At 39.1% G+C, this 22,685-nt stretch overlaps 2 protein-coding genes across 5 annotated transcripts; both read right to left on the reverse strand.

Moving 5' to 3' along the window:
- Window positions 1–2,200: 2,200 nt before the first annotated feature.
- LOC18012192 (probable polyol transporter 4) lies at window positions 2,201–4,886 on the reverse strand. Of its 3 annotated transcripts, none has more exons than XR_002897640.1 (4): window positions 4,496–4,886; window positions 2,913–4,389; window positions 2,646–2,715; window positions 2,201–2,496 (listed from the first exon to the last, which is right to left on the reverse strand). XR_002897640.1 is itself a non-coding variant. In XM_006395931.2 (2 exons), exons 1-2 carry the CDS (start codon window positions 4,707–4,709, stop codon window positions 3,023–3,025), a joined length of 1,581 nt encoding a protein of 526 aa, XP_006395993.1. In that variant the 5' UTR covers window positions 4,710–4,885; the 3' UTR covers window positions 2,813–3,022. The 3 variants fall into 3 exon arrangements, 1 of the variants encoding a protein (XP_006395993.1); XR_002897641.1 differs by having other exon boundaries at window positions 2,578–2,715; XM_006395931.2 differs by lacking the exons at window positions 2,201–2,496; window positions 2,646–2,715 and having other exon boundaries at window positions 2,813–4,389; window positions 4,496–4,885.
- A 581-nt stretch (window positions 4,887–5,467) lies between these two features.
- LOC18012155 (AP-5 complex subunit mu) lies at window positions 5,468–9,032 on the reverse strand. Of its 2 annotated transcripts, none has more exons than XM_006395932.2 (9): window positions 8,607–9,032; window positions 8,240–8,317; window positions 8,021–8,149; window positions 7,611–7,937; window positions 7,076–7,353; window positions 6,089–6,966; window positions 5,956–6,012; window positions 5,808–5,855; window positions 5,468–5,686 (listed from the first exon to the last, which is right to left on the reverse strand). In XM_006395932.2, exons 1-9 carry the CDS (start codon window positions 8,765–8,767, stop codon window positions 5,621–5,623), a joined length of 2,022 nt encoding a protein of 673 aa, XP_006395994.1. In that variant the 5' UTR covers window positions 8,768–9,032; the 3' UTR covers window positions 5,468–5,620. The 2 variants fall into 2 exon arrangements, with proteins under 2 accessions (XP_006395994.1, XP_024007387.1); XM_024151619.1 differs by having other exon boundaries at window positions 8,240–8,320.
- Window positions 9,033–22,685: the final 13,653 nt, after the last annotated feature.

Below are 22,685 nucleotides of genomic sequence, written 5' to 3' on the forward strand. Positions count from 1 at the left end.
AAAGTCAGATTTCATTTAAGAATGAGTCATTAAAAAGAGAGTGTAAAATCTCCAAATCTTTGCCACCGAATTTAAAAAGAATGATAAATTTCAAATAATCCGAGAATCATGTCAAGTGATTGATATGCGACACTTTTGAAAAACGAAGCACTGAAAATAGAAAAAAAGTTTCTTCATTAAGACGAAAGAGACTGAGGTACCCAAAGAAATTTTTTGAAATAACATAACATCTGATGGGGTTTTAACAACTCAACCTGAACCACAAAGATTACAATTAGCTGACTAAGCAGCATTAGAATACATTCGGTAAGCCTCAAAACAAGGAGGAGAGACCAAAATCATTTGCCGCAATGGGCCTCGTGTGGGATCTTCCACCTTTGATTTATAAATCTATTACTAATAAAAGTTAAAGTTATATGCCGCTAAAAATGCCCACATATGATTTAAAAGTTTAATTTTATTTATCAACATCAATTTCTAAAATTAAAGAATTTCCAAATTTTAAAATTATATCATTAAAAAAAATGTATAATACAAAATAAAAGTTGAAGCTATATGCCTTTAGAATATCCACATTATATTTAAAAGATCAATTTTATTAATACACATTAATAACTAAAATTAAAAAGTTTCTAAATTATAAAATTACATTGTTAATACAAACAATATAGAAAAAATTGTTAATTAAAATTATTCTATTATTAATAACAGTTAAATATACATTATTATCAAGACATCCTTATCAGTATTTAAAATTTTAATTTTGTTTATATATATCAAAATTGTAAATTAAAAAAGTTTTATAATTCTAATATTATGATTAGGAAAATAAATTAAAAATAAAGAAATCTCTATTAACAGAAAAAACAACATGATATTAAAATTTCTTCTAACTTACAAATTTAATTTTTTTTCTATTAAAAATACATGCTACTTATACAAACTTAGGTTACTTGATTATAAGGTTTTTCACCAAGAATTTCAAATAATAATAATTATTTAAAATTTTTAATATATGCAAAACATATTTCCACATAATCTCATGTAATATATTATGCAAAAATGATCAAAAAAATTATATTATATATATTCGACTTGGAATTGCAATAGATTAATGTAAAAATTCTTAGTTTTTAGTTATTCAATTAGTTATTTCATTTTTCTAAATTTGTATGTATTAAAATGTACCAGTTTTGCCTACTTAATTATAATTAGAAAAAGTGAGAATGATATGATGAAACTGAATGTAATCATAAAAAATTATTAAATTAAATAAATATGATATATTCAATGAAAAACAGATATAACAATAATAATAATGAACATAATGAAAAACAAAATTTCATTCTTATTAGAAGAGATGACGTATAATCATTGAAAAATTATTTAAAAGTTTACACAACCAATTGACTGTTCGGATCTAGTGCGTATGACTGAGGTTCCAGCTGATTGGCCGTCCTTTAATGCATAGCTAGATACCTTTCGCCTCCTTCAAAAGAGCTTCTCAGAGAACACTTTATCTCATATTCCAAGGGATCTAAATGTCCGGGCGGATAATTTTGCGCAAGGAGTTCGAGCAAGAGGCGTTATCTTTTCCCAAATCGATCATAACGAGCTCACCGATGGTGATCCGCGGATCACTAATACGATGGACCAAATGTGATTGTACTAGATGGGTAGTGAAAAAAAAAAACCAATTGACATAAATATATTCAATTCATAAAGTTTGTGTAATTTTATTCATTTCATATTAATTCAACCATTGTTTTGATTTCAATTTTAAAGTTTGTTATTAATCTCAAAACAAACATTTTATTTATTAGTTTGTTTTTTAAATTAATATATCAAAATAAAAATTTGTATTGGTTAAACAAGAGAAGAAAAAATATTAAATTTTAAATTTAATTGTTTTTAATTGTTTAAAAAAATACATCTATAATTGGGAAAAAAGTGAAAAATGATTAAAAAGTTTATCTTCTTGATTTATGAAAGTGAATGTATAATATTTTATCATCATGTCAATAATATATTTAAAATGTAGCAATTGATTAATTTGTAAAAAAATTAATTGGTTTGGGTATATTAACTTAAAAATGTTTGACAAAATAATACGTTTTTGAAATATGACATATTGTATATAGATTTAAAACAAAACAGTTTAAAACTTCACAATTTACATAAAAATTATTAAATTAACACCATAATATTTTTAATATTTCTATCTCTGCTCTGTTTTCGTCTTATCGAGGACGATCTGGCGCATGTAGTTGTGGAGCTTACAATGAGAGAATCATCAAAATCTCTGTGAGAATCTGGAGCTTTTACTTGCAGAATAAATAAAATACGTACAGAAGTGGCTGTACGGAAAGGAGAGCTCAGGCCTCAGCGTCTCCCAGCCCTCACAATGCTGTTTCGTGTTGTTTTCCATATGGCCAAAAGATATCTCATATCAAATATCGAAAACACTAGCCGTTGCAAATGCGATAAATAGTGATTCTGCATAAGAAAGAGATAGTAAAATCTCAGTTTATAGAATGATTGAGAAAAGCATGACAACGACAAGATACATATACTTACTTCAATGAAACTGAACGATAATTTCCATCAAAATGTGACTAGGTGCGAGGTTTTGTTGAAATACGTACCAACTAAAATCCCGTCTGTGAGATGTAAAAGGCATAAATAAGAATCCATGATGGCTTGCAGCCTCGATTACTACAATAAAGATCTTTGCATCAATCCTTCGATATGATAATAATCGTTGTCCCCATCTATCAAAACAAAGTACACTTCTCATAGAGGTAAGACTAAATTTAACTACTATGGCAAGAACACAGCAAGAATCATCACTTCCAATGTTAGAAGAAGGTATACATACTGTTTTCACTAAAAGTGTGCACAATCAAACTCACTTGCAAGATCTGTCTTACTTTCATCGGCTCTAAAAAAGAACAGAACACAATAGAGAATCTTTTTTCTTCTGCCTCTTCTTCTTTAACATGTCCAATTCTGCCCTCAAAAGTCAAAAACCTTGATCCTTGCGCACAAGACGCTCAGCATCCCCAAGCTCGACTTCACTGCCTTTCGTTTCCAGCCCGACCTGAAACATCAGCTCTATTTGCTCCAGCGACTTCCCACTAGTCTCTGGAACTAGCACGTACACAAAAATAACCGATAGCGCAGACACGAGGGAGAAGACGAAGAAGGTTCCTCCGACAGTGATGGCACGTGACACAGAGAGGAAGGACATAGCCACAAGACCGCTGCAGACCCTATTCCCGACAGCTCCAAGCGCTGATGCCTGAGCTCTTAGCCGTAACGGGAAGATCTCTGACGTCAAGACCCAGCAAACAGGTCCCATCCCAATAGAGAAGAAGGCAACATTCCCACAAACAAAGAGAAGCGCCAACGTTATGCCAAGCGTTCCTTGGCCTAGAAATGTGAGAGTGAAGCTGAGACTAAAGAGACACAGAGTCATTCCGACTGTGCTCACATAAAGCAGTGGTTTACGGCCGATGCTATCGATCATGAAGGTGGCGAAGAGTATGAACACCGTTTTGGTGACCCCAACAGCGACAGTCGCAGCTAGCAGCTTGGTCTCATCTTGTATCCCAGCCTCTTTCAAGATCTCTGGGCTATAGTAGACGGTAGCGTCGATTCCTGTGATCTGCTGGAAACACTGGATCCCAAAACCAACGATGAGCATTTTCCGTACAGCAGGAGATGGGCTTAGAAGCTCACGCCACACGGGTCTGTCCTCGCTGCCTTGTGTCTTTGCAGCCGCCAGTTGTATCTCTGCGAGCCGCTCTTCCACTTCGTCATCTCGCTCGTTAGTCTTCATGAGCACCTCTCGTGCTCTGTCCACTTGGCCTTTCATCACCAGCCACCTAGGCGATTCAGGGATCACGCACAGCGCAAATCCTATGAAGACCGAAGGAAGAATCCCGACTGCAAGCATGATCCTCCAGCTAATATGCACGGCAAGCCCCGAGAAGGCGTAGTTGGAGACATAACCTAGCAAGATCCCTAAGTTTATAAAGATCTCAGGGAATGAAGTGAGAAAGCCTCTGGCCACGGTGGGGGATATCTCAGCGATGTAGACCGGAGCAATCACGACGCCGAGTCCGATCCCAATTCCGGCTAAAGTTCTTCCGATCATCAGAACCTCGAAGGAAGGAGCAATAGCCATGACGGCCGCGCCGGTCTGGAAGACGAGAGCAGCCAAAGCCATGGTCCATTTCCTGCCGATGGAGTCGGAGGTTCTGCCGCCGGCTAAGCTGCCGAAGAGAGAGATGATGCTGAGGCTGCCGATGAGGATTTCCGTCTGCACTTCCGTTATTTTGAGATCCTGCTGTATGAACAACACCGCACCGCTCATTACCCCAACATCTGGACATGAATCACGATACCAACCAAAACAAAGGACGCCTTTCGTAAGCCAAAAAGTAAAAGAAAAATCCGAATCCGATCCCGATTCAGATAATTATAAGCTCACCGTATCCGAGAAGAACATTGTTCAAAGATGCAAAAAAGGCGCAGGCCATAACGTATTTTCTGGTTCTGTTGCTTCTGGTCTCTCTGTCGCGATGATTCTGCGATTGAGTTCCCTCCGCGTCGGAGTCCATTCTCTGATACTTGTTCCTCTTGTCTCCGACAGAGACAGCCGGAAAACTCGATCCATAGCCATTTCCTACCGCCGGCAGATTCATTTCTCTCTCGACGAGAAATAGAGCAGAACCGGTTCGGAAAGAAAATTCAGACAAAGGGTTGGAGAAGAAAGCCGTAGATCTGAGCCGGAGGGAAGACGGAGACTAAAAAATCTCCTCTTTTTCTTGTTTGACCAAATTGGTGAATTTTCAAAACACAACTTGACCCCAAAACGTAAGTTATTCATTGTCCACCTTTGTTTGTGTTTGCATTAAACTAAAGTCATTAATTTAAACATTACGTTTTCACGATAAAAAAAGACAAAAAAGATTTAAAGGACAGAGAGAGAAATTTAGAACCTATAATATTAGTTTGGTCAGAAGAATCTTTAATTAAAATTAAAATTAAGAATTTAAGATTGAATGGAGCTGTCTGGGGTTTGAACCAAAAAAAAAAGATAAAATGGAACTGTCAAGGTAACAACAACTAATCTTCTTACTTACCATAGTCATTCAAACTCTTTTTGAAAACTAATGGTCTATTATTTTTTTGGTGAGCTTAAGCAGTTAAATGAGTTTTATTTTATGAAATTTCACTAGCAGATCATATACCTAATCAAATCCGATCAGAATTTCAAAAATACCCGATAGTCCAAAATACTTAAAATCTGAAATATCCAATCCCAATATCCGAATACCCAAACCTATTGGTAGTTACTTAGCAGTTGGACATACCATATACTTATTTCACATAGGGGGCACTTTCCTTCTTGGACTGTACACAATAGTGCCTTATTGGCTTATTGTCACATGTTCCATGCTAGAAAAACACCATCTTTTTTTTTTTTTTTGTGAAGAACAACAACAATATACAGATTCACTACGCGGCAAAAAAAAGAAAAGAAAGGACCATCAATGCTTTCATACTTTTAGTGATTACAAACTCGAGAAATCCAAAAAAATATGGGAATTAATTACACAGCAGCGGCTGATGGAGCCTTCCCCAGTGTGTTCCACAATATATATTCCCCAGAAGTCACCTGTTATTATGTAATTCATACATTTTAGCCTCAATTTATCATATATCTTGGTTCAAACATTTCCATGTCTCTTAGTCCTAGGAACTGATATACTACTTTTTTTATGCTGACAGTGTCTTACCTGAGCAGAAAACTCGACCGGCGACTTTGTGGTTGGGTAGATATTGACCTAGCAAAACAAAAGGGAGGCGATGATCAGAGCGTAAGAACCCTTGTTAACTTGTAAAAGCCGAGGCTAACACTGCAACCTAATCACCTAACCGGCTTACCGATTTCGTATCAATTAACATTCGAGATACAGAAGCCCCTACAATCTTGAACGAGACCTGGAAAACCACAAGACATATTTGAACAACAACCAAGCCCAGAAGATCTCAAAAGGCAAGCAAATGACATGCATACCTTAGCATAGTCATAGGCTTGCCAGCAGAAGGGTTCCTCCACCTCAACTGCTGGGAGATCCTTGTTCATTTTCTGCACCAATAACTCCTCCACGTTCATCACATTCTCTGTACCCTCACCGCTCTCACTCTCGCTCTCTTCATCATCTCCGTCTCCTCTTCTCTTGTTCTGTAATGGACTAAACTTAATTGTCCCAGGGAAAGTTGCCTCAAGGCTTTTTCCAGAAAGATTACGTCCAGTGCCCAAAACCCTCCACTCAACAGAGTGTTCCGTGGTCAAAATAGTCCCAGCTGATGGAGTCCCATCAAATGCCACAATCCGTCTCCGTGGAAAGGGCATAGTAATAGTGCAAAATTCCATTGACAGAGGAGACTTGTAACCTTCCATGAGGCGCACCTTGAAGAGGAATGCGCCTTCGTCTTCTGAGACCATTGACAGCTGATAGAACCCTTTCACTGGTGGTCCAAGCCCACAACCCGCCTGGTATCTCATGAGAACAAAGTTTCCCAAGGGAGGCTGGAAAACGATGTTCTGCTTGTCAATCCCATGTGCTGGAACTTGGGCGCATGGATGAAAAGATATAGCCTCAATGTGGGCTGTACTCAACCCTGCTAGAGGAAACGACACGTCAGGCAGTCCTTCTAGCTCTGCCCGACAGTTTATCTGTCCCGCGACAGATACACTATCAGGAATTTCATCACGGTCGTACAATGCAGCGTTAACCGTCTCATGGATTGTGAACAATAGCCTTTGCTTTCCTTTATACAGGTATGGCTTCCATGCTGGTTGCTTAAGTTCTTGAGGAGGAGGCTCGGCAGAGGAAAATCCATTCGCCTTAATAGCAAATATATTAGAAAGGCTGAGGTCTAATGGGGTACCTACAAAATTGATTAAAGGATGTCATGGTTTCACACCAGACAAATAGGGAACAAATGGTCTGGTAAAAGTAAGAAAATAAACAATCTATGAGATAGGGAAAGAACGAACCAAACGGCATAGCACTAGCAATAAAATTTCTAAGTATATCTCTATCCAATGGAGCTGCTTTGGTAGCATCTGATGCCGCAGCTCCAGTTGTTGGTGCTCCAGAGAGGGAAGAAGATGCAACGGGTGCAGCTACGGGTTTTGGCCTTGATGAGATACCAATGCTTCCAGTTAGTGAATCAAACAATCCCCCAACTGATGGTGACGCACTCACAACAACCTCAGGTTCTGATATATCACCAGAAATGATGTCACCAAACGCATGAGCCACCATGAAAGCCCTACAGCATGAGTGAAGAATGCAATCAAGGAGTGAAAAAAGACCACGAGATTGAACATCCGCCTCTTAGGCTATGCCGTATTAGATGAAAAGCATATAACTACTACCCTATAAATTATCCAAGAAATTGAGAGATGAAAAACCCAGCATTACCATCGTCTGTACTCGTAGCACTGATTTCATACGCATATGAAACCAAAAAAAAAAAACAACACAACACAGTGATAAGCTTGAGAAAGGAGATGAAGTTATAAGTACCCAGTGATGGATGAAATGTTAAGCAAGAGGGATGACAAACTCAGATCTTCACCCACAGCTGGTCCGCAATCAGGTCTCATACATAACTTGACGAATTCCTTCATCTCCCTTGGTTCAACCAAAGGCAAGACAAGGATGGAATAGAGGGCTTTGGTGTGCAGGACAATGGGCCAAAGAATATCCCTCTCATTTTTGTTAGATTCATCATCACCTTCTTCGGTTAAACAAAGGCTGATAACATGACGAGTGATGGGATCATCAATCCAGGAATCCGATCCTTTGATCGATTGAGCTACACGTATGCCATATCCACGAGTAGAGCCTTCCCTAATTGGATTAGCAATACATTTTACATTTCCAGAAAACGAAAAATAAGAAGCAGAACAAATCCAGCATTGGAGAAATTCTACCTTCTCTTTCTTAGAGCAAAAGCATTGGCGAGCTGTTGATCAGTCGGAAGTCGAGGAAGATCCAAGCCACCGTTTCCGTTCTCCGTCTTGAAAGCAGAGCACCACTGTTTCTCAACGACGGAAAATCTCCTGAATTTGCATTGCAATTACGAGTAGAATTAAGAATAGAGATGTTGAAAGAAAGAAACAGGCATGAAATCGGTTGACTTTAAATCAGACCTGGAGAAAACAACAGCGTCCAGATTGTTGACTATCCAGAGAGCCCTGATACTGCAACCAGAGGGCATAATTGTGCAGCTGCTGAAAAATAAATATCCCACTGATCAACAGCTAGCCAATCCTATGCTACTATTCTTTCTCAATCCTAATCAGATCACAGAGGCTTGCAATCGAGCAACTTCAACTCTTTTTTTCAAATACACATTACTTTCACTAAATAACCACCACAATCTAATAGTTTTATCGATTCATGGAAGAGCGCATAATCAAATCGATGCTTGAATGATACAAGCCCAGAATTTCCTAGCTAAGAAGACACTAGGAATCTACCATAGTCACAATCAGAGACGGAGAATGGAAGACTGACCGGCGGCGTTGGAAACCCTCCTCCCGCATCTCGTTTGGGTATGGAACAACAGGTCCGCCGGAGGCGAAGATCGCGTCGCCGCCGTCTCCGTTGGCATCGTTCACGGAAGGCGAGGAGAAGTCATGGTTAGGGGAGGAAGTGTCGGGATAAGTTTGTCTCATCAAATTGAAGGAGAAGAAGAATCAATTGATGAAGCTTTGGTTCTTTGAGATTACAAAGTCTCTCGTCTTTGACTTATCATCGCTGGTTTAATTCAGAAGAACGAAGAGAAGGTATGTCCGGAGAGTCGGAGACCCGAGAAGAGGCTCGGAGCATTAAACGTCGTCGTTGGGTGTTTGGCGTAGATCGGATTTACAACTCTTCTTTTCTTTTGCTTATTCAGTTACGGTGTCCTTTTCGCTAAACGACGTCATTTCTTCGATAATGCGGCAATTTGATTTTGAGCTAACACAAAACGACTTTGTTAGATGAACTTTCTCAACCATGTCTTTGTTTTTCAGGTTTCTCATCACCGTAATAACTCAAATCATATTCAGCGTTGAGCCAAAAATCAGATATTTCAGTAAGTCTTCTTCACTTAGAACACTATGTGTTCTTTATAGTGAGCCTACGATATGTTCAAAATATCGCTAAGCGCTAGTTGGGCTCGAGATGCGCCTAGCCATTAATGAAAAAAATTGATAATTAATTAGTAATTAATCAGTAGTTAGTTTTTGATTTTTTGAAAATATATTATTATAAAAATATTATGTATCAAAATTAAATAAATCTAACTTAGTCCAGACGAATAAAATTTCATTTTATATGTAGGAGATAGTTTAAGTACAACCGATTGTTATTAGTGATTTTTAAGCTTTTATAAAACAAGAGTAAAAACGTCATTTCATCATCATCTTCTTGCTACGAATCTGCAACCCTAAAACGACGGCTACCATTTATTTTCTGCATATTTCTTTGATTTTGCTTTGTTTTACTATTGTATTATACCATAATTTTGTAGATCCAGCATATTTTAATTAATTTCGACCATAATAACTAAAAAATACGAGTTTTAAAATTGACACTGATTTTTCCGATTATGGCATAGTCGCGGCGGTTTAATCCCCGCCTAGGCGGCCGTAGAGACCGCTTTTTTGAAGAATCAAATTAGCAACCAAGACTTTTCAACTTCTTGAAATTTTGCTCCTAATCTATGTTGTCTATATGTAAATAACAACCTCTTTGATCTTATCCCTCAGATTCTTTGAGTTGATTCATTGGTTTATTTTTTTCTGACTTCGAGTTAGCGCCGAAAAATGCTGAAGAAGGCTACTTGATCCCGTCCGGAATCAATCTTCTGGTCTTGGAAATTCTTCATCACCGGTTAATCATCGTTCTTCTTCTGTTTCTGAGGAGCACGATCAAAACCGATGGTTCTTGCTCGTCGCACCTCTGGTCCCAAAGTTCACAACAGAGCTTATGTTCCTCTAGGTTCCGACTCTATCGATTTTATTCAAAGTCCATATTTTCTTTATTCTAGAGATCACCCCAGAATGGCCATAGTTTCAGAAGTCTTGAATGGAGAGATGGAGTATTGCAATGACTACCAGTATCAAAGCTAAGAACAAGATTAGGCATTTATCAATGGATCTCTTCATTTGCTTGATGAATCTGATCCTTTATATCCGATCTGGTGTCTTTGCGACAGCATGGTTAAAGATTAGATTTCTCAATATTGTTTCCAAACAGATCTATGCTATTATATTGTACTTTCAGGAAGCTCATGAAATATGGAAAGATCTCGCAAAGCGTTTCCATAAGAGGAATTTGTCTCTGATTTAATGGTTGGAAACTGATATTGTTTTGCTTCGCCAAGGATCTATGGATCTTGCTACCTATTATACTGTGAAAGTAACTATATGGGAGAGGTTAGCTAGCACCAAACCTACTATTGTTGCTGAGGATGGTGATAGTCCAAAGGTGAAGATGCTTCTAACCGATCAAGAAACAAGCAAGATTGTCCAGTTCTTGATGGGATTTTAAATGATAATTTTTCTTTCAGTGAACTATTTTCATATTGATGATGGGAAGCTACAACCAAGGGCAAAGAAATGAATATTTCTCATTTATCTTGTAGGGGTTAAAGGTTACAAGGTCTGCAAGAGATGCATCATCAGCAGAAATATTACTTTCAAGGAAGTTGAATGCTATAAGAATTCGGTAAACGGCATGGCGGTTCAATAGAAAATAATACTGCTTTTCTGGATATTGAACTTGGATTGACCTCAAAAGAGATACTAGTTCAGGAGGAGACACTTAGGAGGACGCTCAGGTTGATGACTCTGGTACAGAAGATGATCAAGACGATCAGAGTTCCAAAGGTGATGTCTCAGGAGATGATTCAAACCAACATGAGCCAGGAACAAAAAGCTATAATATAGCAAGAGACAGACAGAGAAGGGAGATCATATTTTTTTAACATATATGATGATAGTGTGTACATGGATTTTCTTGCTTCAGAAGATGGAGATCCACTTGAACCCAGTGATTACGAAAAAGCAATGAGAGATCCACAAAGTAATAAGTGGAGAGGTGCGTCTGATGAAGAGATGGAGTTTATGTCAAAGAACTTCACATGGGATTTGGTCCAAAAACCAATGTGGAGAAAAATCATAGGTTGCAAGTGGATATTCAAAAGAAAACTTGGTATTCTGGGAGTGGAATCACCAAGGTTCAAAGCACAGTTGGTCGCAAAGGGTTATGCATAAAAGGAATGAGTTGACTATAATGAAATCTTTTCAGAAGTGGTCAGACATGTCTCAACCAGATTTCTTATGTCAATTGTGGTAAATGAGGACTTAGAGCTGGAACATCTAGATGTAAAACAACATTCCTACATGGTGAGCTTGAAGAAGAGATTTATATGCGTTAGCTGGAAGGTTATGTGGTGCAAGGGAAAGAAGACTGGGTGTGTCATCTGAAAAGAACTCTGTATGGACTTAAACACATTCCTAGATAGTGGAATCAGAAGTTTAACGACTTTATGATGGAGAATGGGTTCTTGAGAAGCAAACGTGATAGTAGTGTTTACATCAAGAACATCTCAGGTACATATTTCTATCTTCTTTTATAGTTGATGACATGTTGGTTACTTGAAAAGATATGGAGGCTATATCGGATTTGAAGAAGCAACTGAGTTCAAAGTTTGAAATGAAAGACCTGGGAGCAGCTAAGAAGATTCTTGGTATTGATATAATCAGAGACAGAAATGCAGGGACATAAGGTTATCTCAAAAGAGTTATGTGGAAAAGGTTTTGAGAAACTTCAATATGGACCAAGCAAAGACAGTCCATACTCCATTGGGGATTCATTTCAAGCTTAAAGTGCTGTAAGAATATAGAGATTAATGCGGAATAAGAGAATGAGTGTGGGAGATTAGCGAGTAATTAGAGAGAGATTAGAGGGAAATTAACAAGAGAATCAGAGAGAATAAGAGAAAGAGATTCTTCTCATTTCTTACTAAAAGAGTTTCCTAGATACAGACTATTTAAGGACATACAGAATGAATAAACAATGCAAGATATTATACACAACAAACAAGGATGAAAGTGACAGGATATAACGGTTATGTGCCTTAGGGACACCTGTGACTCTTGCTTCCTTTCCATACTCCAACGGCTATAAGTCTTCTAGAAGGTCTCTCTTACTTGTATTGATATCCCCTGATGGATCAGACTCTTCAATATACGAGTAAGTCCTTGACCTTCATAAGCATGAATGCACTTAGTCTCGGCTTAGTTTCACACCCCCCCTCAAGCTAAAATGTAACGACTCTGAAATTTTAGCTTGGAAGTGCCGAGACCCACCTCATCAAAAACCTGAGTATAGAAAAAACACATGGGAGAAAACTATACCCAGGGAAAAGGAGTATGAACCTCTTTACTTAGGGGCTTAAGATTTTGACAGGCTGATGAGTTCCAACTTCTCGTGAATGAACTCACAAGTCTTCAAGCTTGCGGTTTTGGTGAATATGTCAATCGACTTCTATATATGCTTTGTTATAACAAGGCAAGATAACTCATAGCTGCATTTGTTCCCTCACTTTATAACAATCGACTTCTATATGCTTTGTTCTCTCGTGAAATACCGAGTTTTAGGAAATGTGAATTGCTGACTGATTATCACATGGTGAATGGTGTTGGTGTCTCGATTCCTAAATCTTTGAGGAGCATCTTGAGCCATATTAGTTCAGTAGTGAGTCTTCTCATGGCCCTATATTCTGCTTCAGCACTTGAACATGATATTTACTTGTCTGGATATCCCTTGATGGATCAGACGCTTCAATATACGACTAAGTCCTTGGCCTTCATAAGCATAAATGCACTTAGTTTCGGCTTAGTTTCACAGTAGCAACTCCAGAGCAGATGTAAGAAGAGGCTCAGTATATGAAGTCGGTTCCATACTCTAATGCAAATTCAGTTGGAATGATAAGTCGTTATATAAACAATCTAATAAAGGATGACTGGAATGATGTGAAGTAGCTGTTTAGATAAGTCAAGGGATCAGTTCAAGTGAATATATCTGAAGTTTAAGAGAAATGCAAAGTTCAAAGTTTATGGAATTTGTGATGCAGATTTTGCAACTGATTTGGATAAGAGAAGAGCAATGTCAGGATATGCGTTCTTGGCAAGAGGGAATGTTATAAGTTGGAAGCCTACACTGCAGAAGGTGGTAGCCTTATCAACAACAGAATCTGAGTACACCTCAATGTCAGAAGCATCTAAAGAAATTTTGTATCTCAGAGGTTTGAGCGTAAAGTTTGGCTATCCATAGAAGAGTGTAGGGATATTCTGTGACTCGCATAGTGCCTTAGGATTTGTTAAAAAACAATGTGTTTCATGAGAGGATTAAGCATGTTGCAGTCAAGTATCATAACATCTGTGACAGAATTGAAGTTGGGATAGTCAAAGTGACGAAGTTTCACACTATCCAGAATCCATCTGATGTTTTCATTAAGGTTTTGCCTACTATGTGTCTCTGAAATGTAGACAAGGAAAAAATCAGAGGATCTGGATTCGGCTAAGAACAGGATTGAATGAAAAATTAACCCAAGGAGGAGTTTGTCAAGATTGGTTTAATCTTATGCCATTCAGAAAATCAATTGGTATGAGCTAAATTGATTTAAACCGTGATTTGAAGTTCGGTTCAGTCTTTTGATTATCACGGGTACAAAGTAAACGTAAAGCGTCGTCCTTTCAAGCTTCAAAGACTTAAGATCAGAGAGAACAAGAAGCTTTAGTGACCATTAGAGCCGGTGAAATCAACACAAAAAAGTTGTTATAGGTTGTTATGATTGGTGGATGGATAAGGTTCAGGATCAGTCATTGATTGTGGGTGTGGGATTAAATTGTATTCTTCAGGAGAGAGAAAAGAGAATGAGTTGGTAAGAAAGAAACACAAATAGAGATTTTCCGGTGAGTGAAAACCTCGAGAGCTCTGTATCCATAGTGAGTTAATGCCAGCAATCATTCACTTCTGTTCTTAGTGAATTCCGAGGATATTCTCAGCCAGACGTAGGGTCGCAGTTAAGCAAACAGGGAAAATTGTCTCCTGCTCCTTCGTTTCCTGTTTTTTGTTTCAAAGTGTTTGATCGGAGTAATCAAACAAAAGAGAGCAATCGCATGAGGGATCGGAGATGAATTACAACACCTCTTTTAGCTATAGATGTTTTCCCTTGACTTCATCACTTCCATCTCTGCTTTTGTCAATCTTCCTTTTCCTCACATATACTCTTATAATCTTATCAGAAATCCTAAGTAACCTCTAGCCCAAAGTCTAACTATCAAGTTTTGATGATATTTACATCGAATACTAATACTGATAACACCATAATTTTACCCATTGTCAATAAGTATTTCTTATGCTATTTCAAAGGTTTTATTTACTTTTAAATATTTTTTTATGATTTTCCTATATTTGTAGTTTCGAGATTTTTTTTAGGTTACTTAGGCAAAAGCATTTCAAAATGGAGAAAATCATATTTTTAGCTCAGAGTCAAACTGTCAGAAGTTCAATCTCTAATGAAGACCTTCTCATTATCTGATCTAGCTCAAATTTGGAGTCATTTAAGAGAATCCAGCTGACTTTCCATTGCATTTTACTTGAGGACAATCTCACAGTTCGATCAAAAGATACATGAAGAGCAAGATGTCCTGTCAACCAGCCTGATATTCAGCTGACCCACGGCAAACACCTGTTTGGTCGTGCCTCACGCCTCTCACCCGCGGTTGACCTTCACTCCACCAGTCCCAGAAAACTGTCACTCGTGGCACAGCTCATCTCGGCCTTGAGGCCCAACATCAAGCCCATTTGCAGTTTATGCGTATATCTGTTATGTTTTTTTTTCTTGCATCATGTTAAAGTAGTTTAGTAGTTGGATTTAAAGGATCCTTCGATGGGGATCTACATGTTCAATTAGGATTGTTATTTTCTTAGCCATATTTTAGATCTCATCTCTTCTAAGTTGTACTTAATATATGAGATTAAAGTCATAAACTAATCTCTGAATCTAGGTTTAATCAGATTGCCATACATAGCTTTAGAAGAACATAGTCGCTGTAGGAGACGAGCTACCTACATAGAAGATGTGAGCAAAAATGAATTCAGTTTAGTTTAGAAAAATGGTAGCCAGCTACACAAACTATATCTTATCACATGACCACATATACAGACTAATCTAATGCATCTCTAACTACACAAATTATATGATATACATGACGACATGTATCAATTAACAAAAATTATGTGATTAACATCATAAGAACTTTGAGAGTTGACGGAATAGTGTACCGGAGGAAGGACTGTGGCACCGTATAAATTCATGTATCAAGAACTACATGATTATATGATTGATGTGCTCAAACTACAGGATGTATAATAAATGTATCTAGAACTACACGATCTATAATTAATGGTTCCACAACTAAATAATAAAGTTATATATAGCCGGATGCAACACCAAATTGGATCACAACATAACAATCCAGAAGAATAGACATGGTGATGCTAGCTAATATTAACGAAATCCCATAAATCAAAGTAAAAACCCAATAAATAAAAAGACACACTGTATTACATGGTTCTTCCAAAAATATGTAAAAACATCACATGGTTTCAAAAATATATTAATTAAAGGAACCACTTACCCAAAAACATCACATAGTTAATGCATGATATATCTCTCATGGCCAGAGACGAAAGTTACTGGTCGAGTTTAAGTGATTAGTTGGTTAGGGTGATGACAGTTGGCCAGCCATATAAGTGTATATTCTAGTTCCATGCAGATACTTAGAAATCGATTAGACATACAATTGTAGGTTAATTATGAGATACTTTGATATTGATGAGGACATTCAGAAGTAGGCTAATCATCATATGAGCTTTAGAACCCTAGCATAAATCGAGCATCCCTTGAGATATCCTTGTCTGCCCAAATTTTCTTTTATTTTTAAGCCCATATTGATTATGTCTAGGAAGTTTCTTTATTTTTATTTTACTTTTGCTTTTCTGTGACACCAAAAACCTATAAAAACTCATTTGGTCTATAAATCCGTTTACTAATCCCAGTTTGAAGTTTTTGCAGAATAGACAACCTCCCTGTGGATTGATACCCTAAGTACTACTTCGCATAGCTGTGCATTTGCAGGAACTAAGGTTTATAAATTTAAAACTTAATCTGCGACCTCTAACCCTAGCAGCTTTAAATCATTATCAAAGGTTTCGCGACTGATTCCACTTGGATGCTTTGTTTCTGATTTGATCTTCTTGTGTTTGTCAGCAGCACTATTCTATTTATAGATTTATTACATATAATGTGAAAATAAAATTTTTAATGAGTTTTCGATAACCTTCAACAATGTTCCACTTTGCTATAAATACTCACTCTCCTCAACCTCCTATGACTGTGCAGATCTTCAAAAGTGTCTATTTAAGTACATAGGAGTCCCCCAAGATCCTAAAAAAATAAAAGATGATATCTCTGTGATTGATAGATGATGCTGCTAGGGTTGATATTGCAGGAGAAGTTTTAAATTTGTAAACCTAGTATCTGCAAGTGCACAATAGTGCGATGTAGTACTTAAGGTGTCGATCTACAGTGAGAGTTGTTTTTTCTGCAAAAACTTCAAACTGGGTTAGTAATCGATTTCAAAGAACAATGGGGGTTTTTGTGGGGTTTTTGTGTCACGAATTCTAAGTAAACTAAGCAGGAAATAAAACTAAAAAAATAGATAAAAGAAATAGATAAAAGTGCTGGGTATTAGGATTTCTCTCTAGGGTTCATGATCTATAACATAAGGAGATTAGATAAGATTCTGGAACTAGAATAGACAGTTGTAAGATTAGCCAACTCTTCTCACCCTAATCATCTAATCATTCAAACTTGATAAGTAACTTTCGTCTCTTGCCACGATTGAGTCATGTATTAATTGAACGGAATTCATCTCAGCTAACGTCCCCTCTGTAGGTAGCTTTCGTCTCCTACGATGGTTACGTCCATAAAATCCAGTTCAGGCAATCTGATACATCACTCTCGTGGCTCTGATTAACTGTAGATCAGATGCTAGGTGATCAGTCCAGCATACAACATTGGGAACAAGATGAATAAGAGAATCATCTAAAAAACAAAATCCTTAATCTAAGAAACCTAGGTATTTTTGATCATGGGATCTCTTTTGATGGACCCTTTTATCCAACAATGTAACTACTCAGATATAGTTGAGTTTAACATCATCATTGGTTTTAAAACAGAAAGTAGTAAAGTAAAGAGATAGCATAAACTGAATAGATAGATGAAAAGAAATAACAAGGGTTCAAGAGAAGAATCTATATCTCCCTAAACCAAATTTGAACCTAAGAGAAAAAATTTTGGTGGCTCCTAAACAAGGGTAAAGGAGCACACAAAAAATTAGGTCTTCTAAAACACATATTTATAGGTCTTCAAGTCTATTTGGTCATTTTTAGGCCTTGAAAATAGGCCTTAGGGCCGAGAATGGGCTTGCCGTGGATGAAGATTCTCCCAGGTTGGTAAATGATGGTTCCACCACGGGTGAAGGCTTGGAGGCCCGGCCAAGAGGTTGTCTACCACGGTCACGACCCTCTTAAAACGCGGTGATTGGCCTATGAGGTCAAATCTTCAACCATTCTCTTGCTTCTTTCGTGAGACTACAAAACATGTCTTTAGTATATTGGAGATATCTTATGATCCAACCGTTGGATTTCATCTTTTTTAATTGCATTAAAAATATGATTGTCTCCTCTATCATGTATCTAAAGTTGAGCTTGATCAAACGGTGAGAAAGTCTTCATCGGATGTGAAAATTTTGACGATCCAAAATTGGCAAAAATTGATTTTTTTCCAATTTGCATTGTTTTTGCCTAAGTAACCTGAAAAGAGTCTTGAATTTAATGCATGAGGTTAGATCTCATTTTTTCACCATATTCTAGATCTCATTTGTTCTAAGTTGAATTTAATGCATGAGGTTAGAGTAATGAACTAATCTCTGAACCAAGGATTGATCAGAGCCACGAGAGTGATGTATCAGATCGCCTTACATAGCTTCGGAAGAACATAGTCGTTGTAGGAGACAAAAGCTACCTATAGAGAATATGTGAGCAAAAACGAATTCAGTTCAGTTAATGCGTGATCTTAGTCGCGGCAAGAGATGAAAAGTACTTGTCGAGTTTAAGTGATTAATTGGTTAAAGTGAAGAGAGTTGCTTAGCCATATAAGTGCCTATTCTAATTCCATGCAGATACTAGGAATAGATTAAGACATTTTACTTGAGACTTGATACGATCTCCCTAGGATTTGCACTTGCTTGCTTGGTAGGGGTTGATAAACTCGGCCAAAGTCGGTTTGATCGGAGAGATGCTAAGGGGTGAGAGGTTATCTCGAAGGTCCTTAGGCCCAGCTCGCGAGAAACAGAAACTGATCAAGGGAATGGAAACACCAAGTGTAGATCTCGCGGGTAAAGGATGAACAGGCGTGAGACTTGGTCTCGAAAATCCTGTTGCCCCTAAACTACTTTGAACGAAATCGAACAAGATGTCAACAAAGGCTGCGTCAAATCCTATGGATTGAATTCGATAAACCAAATAAAACTTTCAAGGCTAACCACCTAAGAAAGAAGAACTCATAAAAAACAAGAGAAAATCTCGATTTTAAATGATGAAAAGTGAATGAATAAGTACAAGGGAGTTTGGCTCTTTATATAGAGCCGCATAGAAGTGCAAAAGACAAGAAAATTAAATGAAAGCATTAAATAAGTTGAATGACCACTCGGCTCCCTTTGAATGTCCCTTCGGCTCCTTTCGCGAGTGATCGTTTGGCTTCTCGTAACGGCTAATGACTAACTTCGGATAAGAATGATGTGGCCCCTTAACCTCATTAAAATCCCATCCGGTAAACCCAGTGGGACAAACCCGGATGCAAGGAAAAAGAGTATTAAGGAGCTACACCGTCCGAGTAGGTCAAGAGCGTTACAGCTCGGTCAGTTAGTGTAGCGTCCGCATTCTTGGCCATCAGCTCGGTGCATGACCTCCAAACGGCCATAGATAACTTCTTGGCTCGTGACCGCGTCATTGGACCGGCCGGCACGGACAAGACTTCATCCAGGTCGGCCACCTCGTCTGGCTTCCCGTCCTGAACCTCGACTTCGCTTAGGTCGGCCACTTGGTCTTGATTCCCGACCTGAACTAGTTCTTCGGCCTGACCCTCAGTTCGCACCTCGTCCATTCTCGTATCATTCCCCCCCTCTTGAAAAGGACTTGTCCTCAAGTCTGGTCCATCTGGAAGATAGGGAACTAAGTCAAAAATATTAAAACTCGAGCTGACCGTGTACTTACCTCGGAGGTCGATCTGGTAGGCATTGTCATTGATGCGGTACAAAACCGTGAATGGTCCATCGACTCGGGGCAAGAGCTTGGACTTCCGTTCCTCAGGAAAACGTTCTTTCCGTAGATAAATCCATACTTGGTCACCTGGCTCGAACGTTCGTTTGCTTCTTCCTTTGTTTGCTTTCCTTTGAAATTGACCGGTTTTCTTTTGAATGTTTTCCTTGGCCTTCTCGTGCATCTGGTTGATCAATTCGGCCTTTTTCTTGCCATCTAGGTTAAGTCTTTCAATCATAGGCAAAGGGGTTAGATCAAGCGGAGTAAGCGGATTAAACCCATACACAAGTTGGAAAGGAGAAAACATTGTAGTCGAATGAACCGAATGATTATAAGCAAACTCAACATGTGGCAAGCAATCTTCCCAAGTTCTAAGATTCTTCTTAATCACAGATCGCAACAAAGCTGATAAGGTCCGATTAACTACTTCAGTTTGTCCATCAGTTTGAGGGTGACAAGTAGTTGAGAAACACAGCTTAGTTCCTAGTTTCGACCGAAGGGTTTTCCAAAAATAGCTAAGGAACTTAGTGTCCCGATCTGAAACAATGGTTCTAGGAACCCCATGCAATCAGACAATCTCCCTAAAGAACAGGTCGGCCACATTCGAAGCATCATCGGTCTTATGACATGGAATGAAGTGAGCCATTTTAGAAAACCTATCTACGACCACAAAGACCGAATCTCTACCTCTCCTAGTTCGTGGCAACCCTAAAACAAAGTCCATGGAAATATCGGTCCAGGGCTCACTAGGAATGGAAGTGGGGTATACATACCTGGGCCTTGACTTCGGGTTTTGGCCATTTTGCAGACCGTGCATCGGCCACAAATTCGCTCCACGTCGCGTCTGAGGTGCGGCCAGAAGAAGTGGTCTTGCACCACGCTCAGAGTTTTAGCTACTCCAAAATGCCCCATTAGTCCACCTCCATGTGCTTCCCTAACAAGTAAATCACGAAGAGATGTGTTAGGTATGCATAAACGATGTTCATAAAAGAGATAGCCGTCACTTTGGTAATATTTGCCGTGGGCAAATTTCGAGCTGGCTCGGTAGACTTCCTGGAAGTCTGGGTCGGTGAGGTAGGCGTCCTTTATCATTTCGAATCCCAGCACCTTAGCTTCCAAGGTGGTAATCAAGGTGTATCGGCGAGATAACGCGTCGGCCACTATGTTCTCTTTGTCCTGCTTATACTAGATGACATAGGGAAAGGTTTCGATGAATTCCATCCATCTGGCATGCCTCTTGTTAAGCTTCTGCTGGCCCTTTAAGTGCTTGAGCGACTGGTGGTCCGTATGGATGACGAACTCCTTTGGCCACAGGTAGTGCTGCCAAGTTTGTAGGGCTCGGACCAAGGCGTATAGTTCCTTGTCATACGTCGGGTAGTTCAAGGTCGCTCCACCTAGCTTCTCGCTGAAGAAAGCCACAGGTTTCTTCTCTTGCATCAGCACGGCTCCAATTCCAACTCCCGAGGCCTCGCACTCGATCTAAAATTTTTTGAGAAAGTCAGGTAACACCAGCAATGGAGCATGAGTGAGTTTGTGTTTCAAGAGTTGGAAGGCTTCCTCCTGCGGTTGTTCCCATTTGAACCCGACCTCTTTTTTGATAATCTCGGTCAAAGGCGCGGCTATGGTACTGAAATCTCGGACAAAACGTCGGTAGAACCCAGCTAGTCCATAGAAGCTCCGAACTTTAGTAACAGTCTTTGGGCTCGGCCAGTCCCGGATTGCCTTGATCTTTTCTTCATCGACCTGGATTCCCTGCGAACTCACCACAAAACCTAGGAAGACAATGTTATCCGTACAAAAAGAACATTTCTTAAGGTTCCCAAAGAGACGTTCTTTCCTAAGCAGTTCTAACACCTTTTTTAAATGCAACACATGTTCATCTAAGGTCTTGCTGTAAATCAAAATATCATCGAAGTAAACTACCAAGAAAACACCTATGAACGACCTAAGAACGTGATTCATCAAACGCATGAAAGTGCTAGGTGAATTAGTGAGTCCAAAAGGCATAACAAGCCACTCATAAAGACCATGCTTAGTTTTAAAGGCCGTTTTCCATTCATCACCTTCTTTCATCCTAATCTGGTGATAGCCGCTTTTTAAATCAACTTTAGAAAATATGCATGCACCATACAGCTCATCTAACATATCATCTAGCCTAGGAATAGGGTGGCGATACTTAACCGTGATGTTGTTGATGGCCCGGCAATCAACACACATCCTCCAAGTTCCATCCTTCTTAGACACAAGCAACACCGGTACGGCGCATGGACTCATGCTCTCGCAAATATATCCCTTAGCCAGAAGCTCATCCACCTGTCTTTGAAGCTCCTTGGTTTCGACTGGATTAGTGCGGTATGCTGGTCGGTTAGGAAGGGTGGCTCCGGGTACGAAGTCGATTTGGTGCTCAATTCCTCGGATGGGTGGTAAACCACCTGGGTCGTCTTCCGGGAAGACATCGGCGAACTCCTGCAAAACATGAGAGATTCTGCTCGGTAAGACCGGTTCGGGGTTAGTATGGCTAGCCAAAGCATCTTTAAAGATGAGTAAAACAAAAGATTGCTTTGTAGCCAAAGCATATTTCACCTCGCTAGGCCTCACAAGAAATGATTCTTTGCTCACGAGATTTCCCTCACAGGCCATTTCTAGGTTTTTCTCAGACTCTCTCTTTTGATGTGAAGTGTTTTGGGGATCACTCAAGACGTTTTTACCCTTGGAATTTTGCTCCAGCTTAACTTGATCAAGATAGACTTCGTGTGGTGACAAGGGTGCTAGGACAATCTTACGGCCTTGGTGCTCAAAGGTATGTTTGTTTGTAAAACCGTCATGGATCGCCTTCTTGTCGAACTGCCACGGCCGTCCTAGAAGTAAATGACCGGCCTCCATGGGTAGAACATCGCAAACGACCTCGTCCTCGTATCATCCGATGGCAATTGGTATGGTGACTTGCTTAGATACTTTGAGTTGCCTCTGGTTATTGAGCCACCGTAGGTTGTAAGGGTGAGGGTGTTTACGGGTTTCTAAACCTAGCTTGTCGACCATACTAGTACTGGCCACGTTGGTGCAACTCCCTCCATCGATTATCAAGCTGCACACCTTTCCTTGGACCAAGCACCGGGTGTGGAACAAGTTTTCCCTCTGATCTTCCTCCTT

Source organism: Eutrema salsugineum, unplaced genomic scaffold (genome assembly GCF_000478725.1).
Source record: "Eutrema salsugineum unplaced genomic scaffold, Eutsalg1_0 scaffold_6, whole genome shotgun sequence".
Taxonomy (NCBI): domain Eukaryota; kingdom Viridiplantae; phylum Streptophyta; class Magnoliopsida; order Brassicales; family Brassicaceae; genus Eutrema; species Eutrema salsugineum.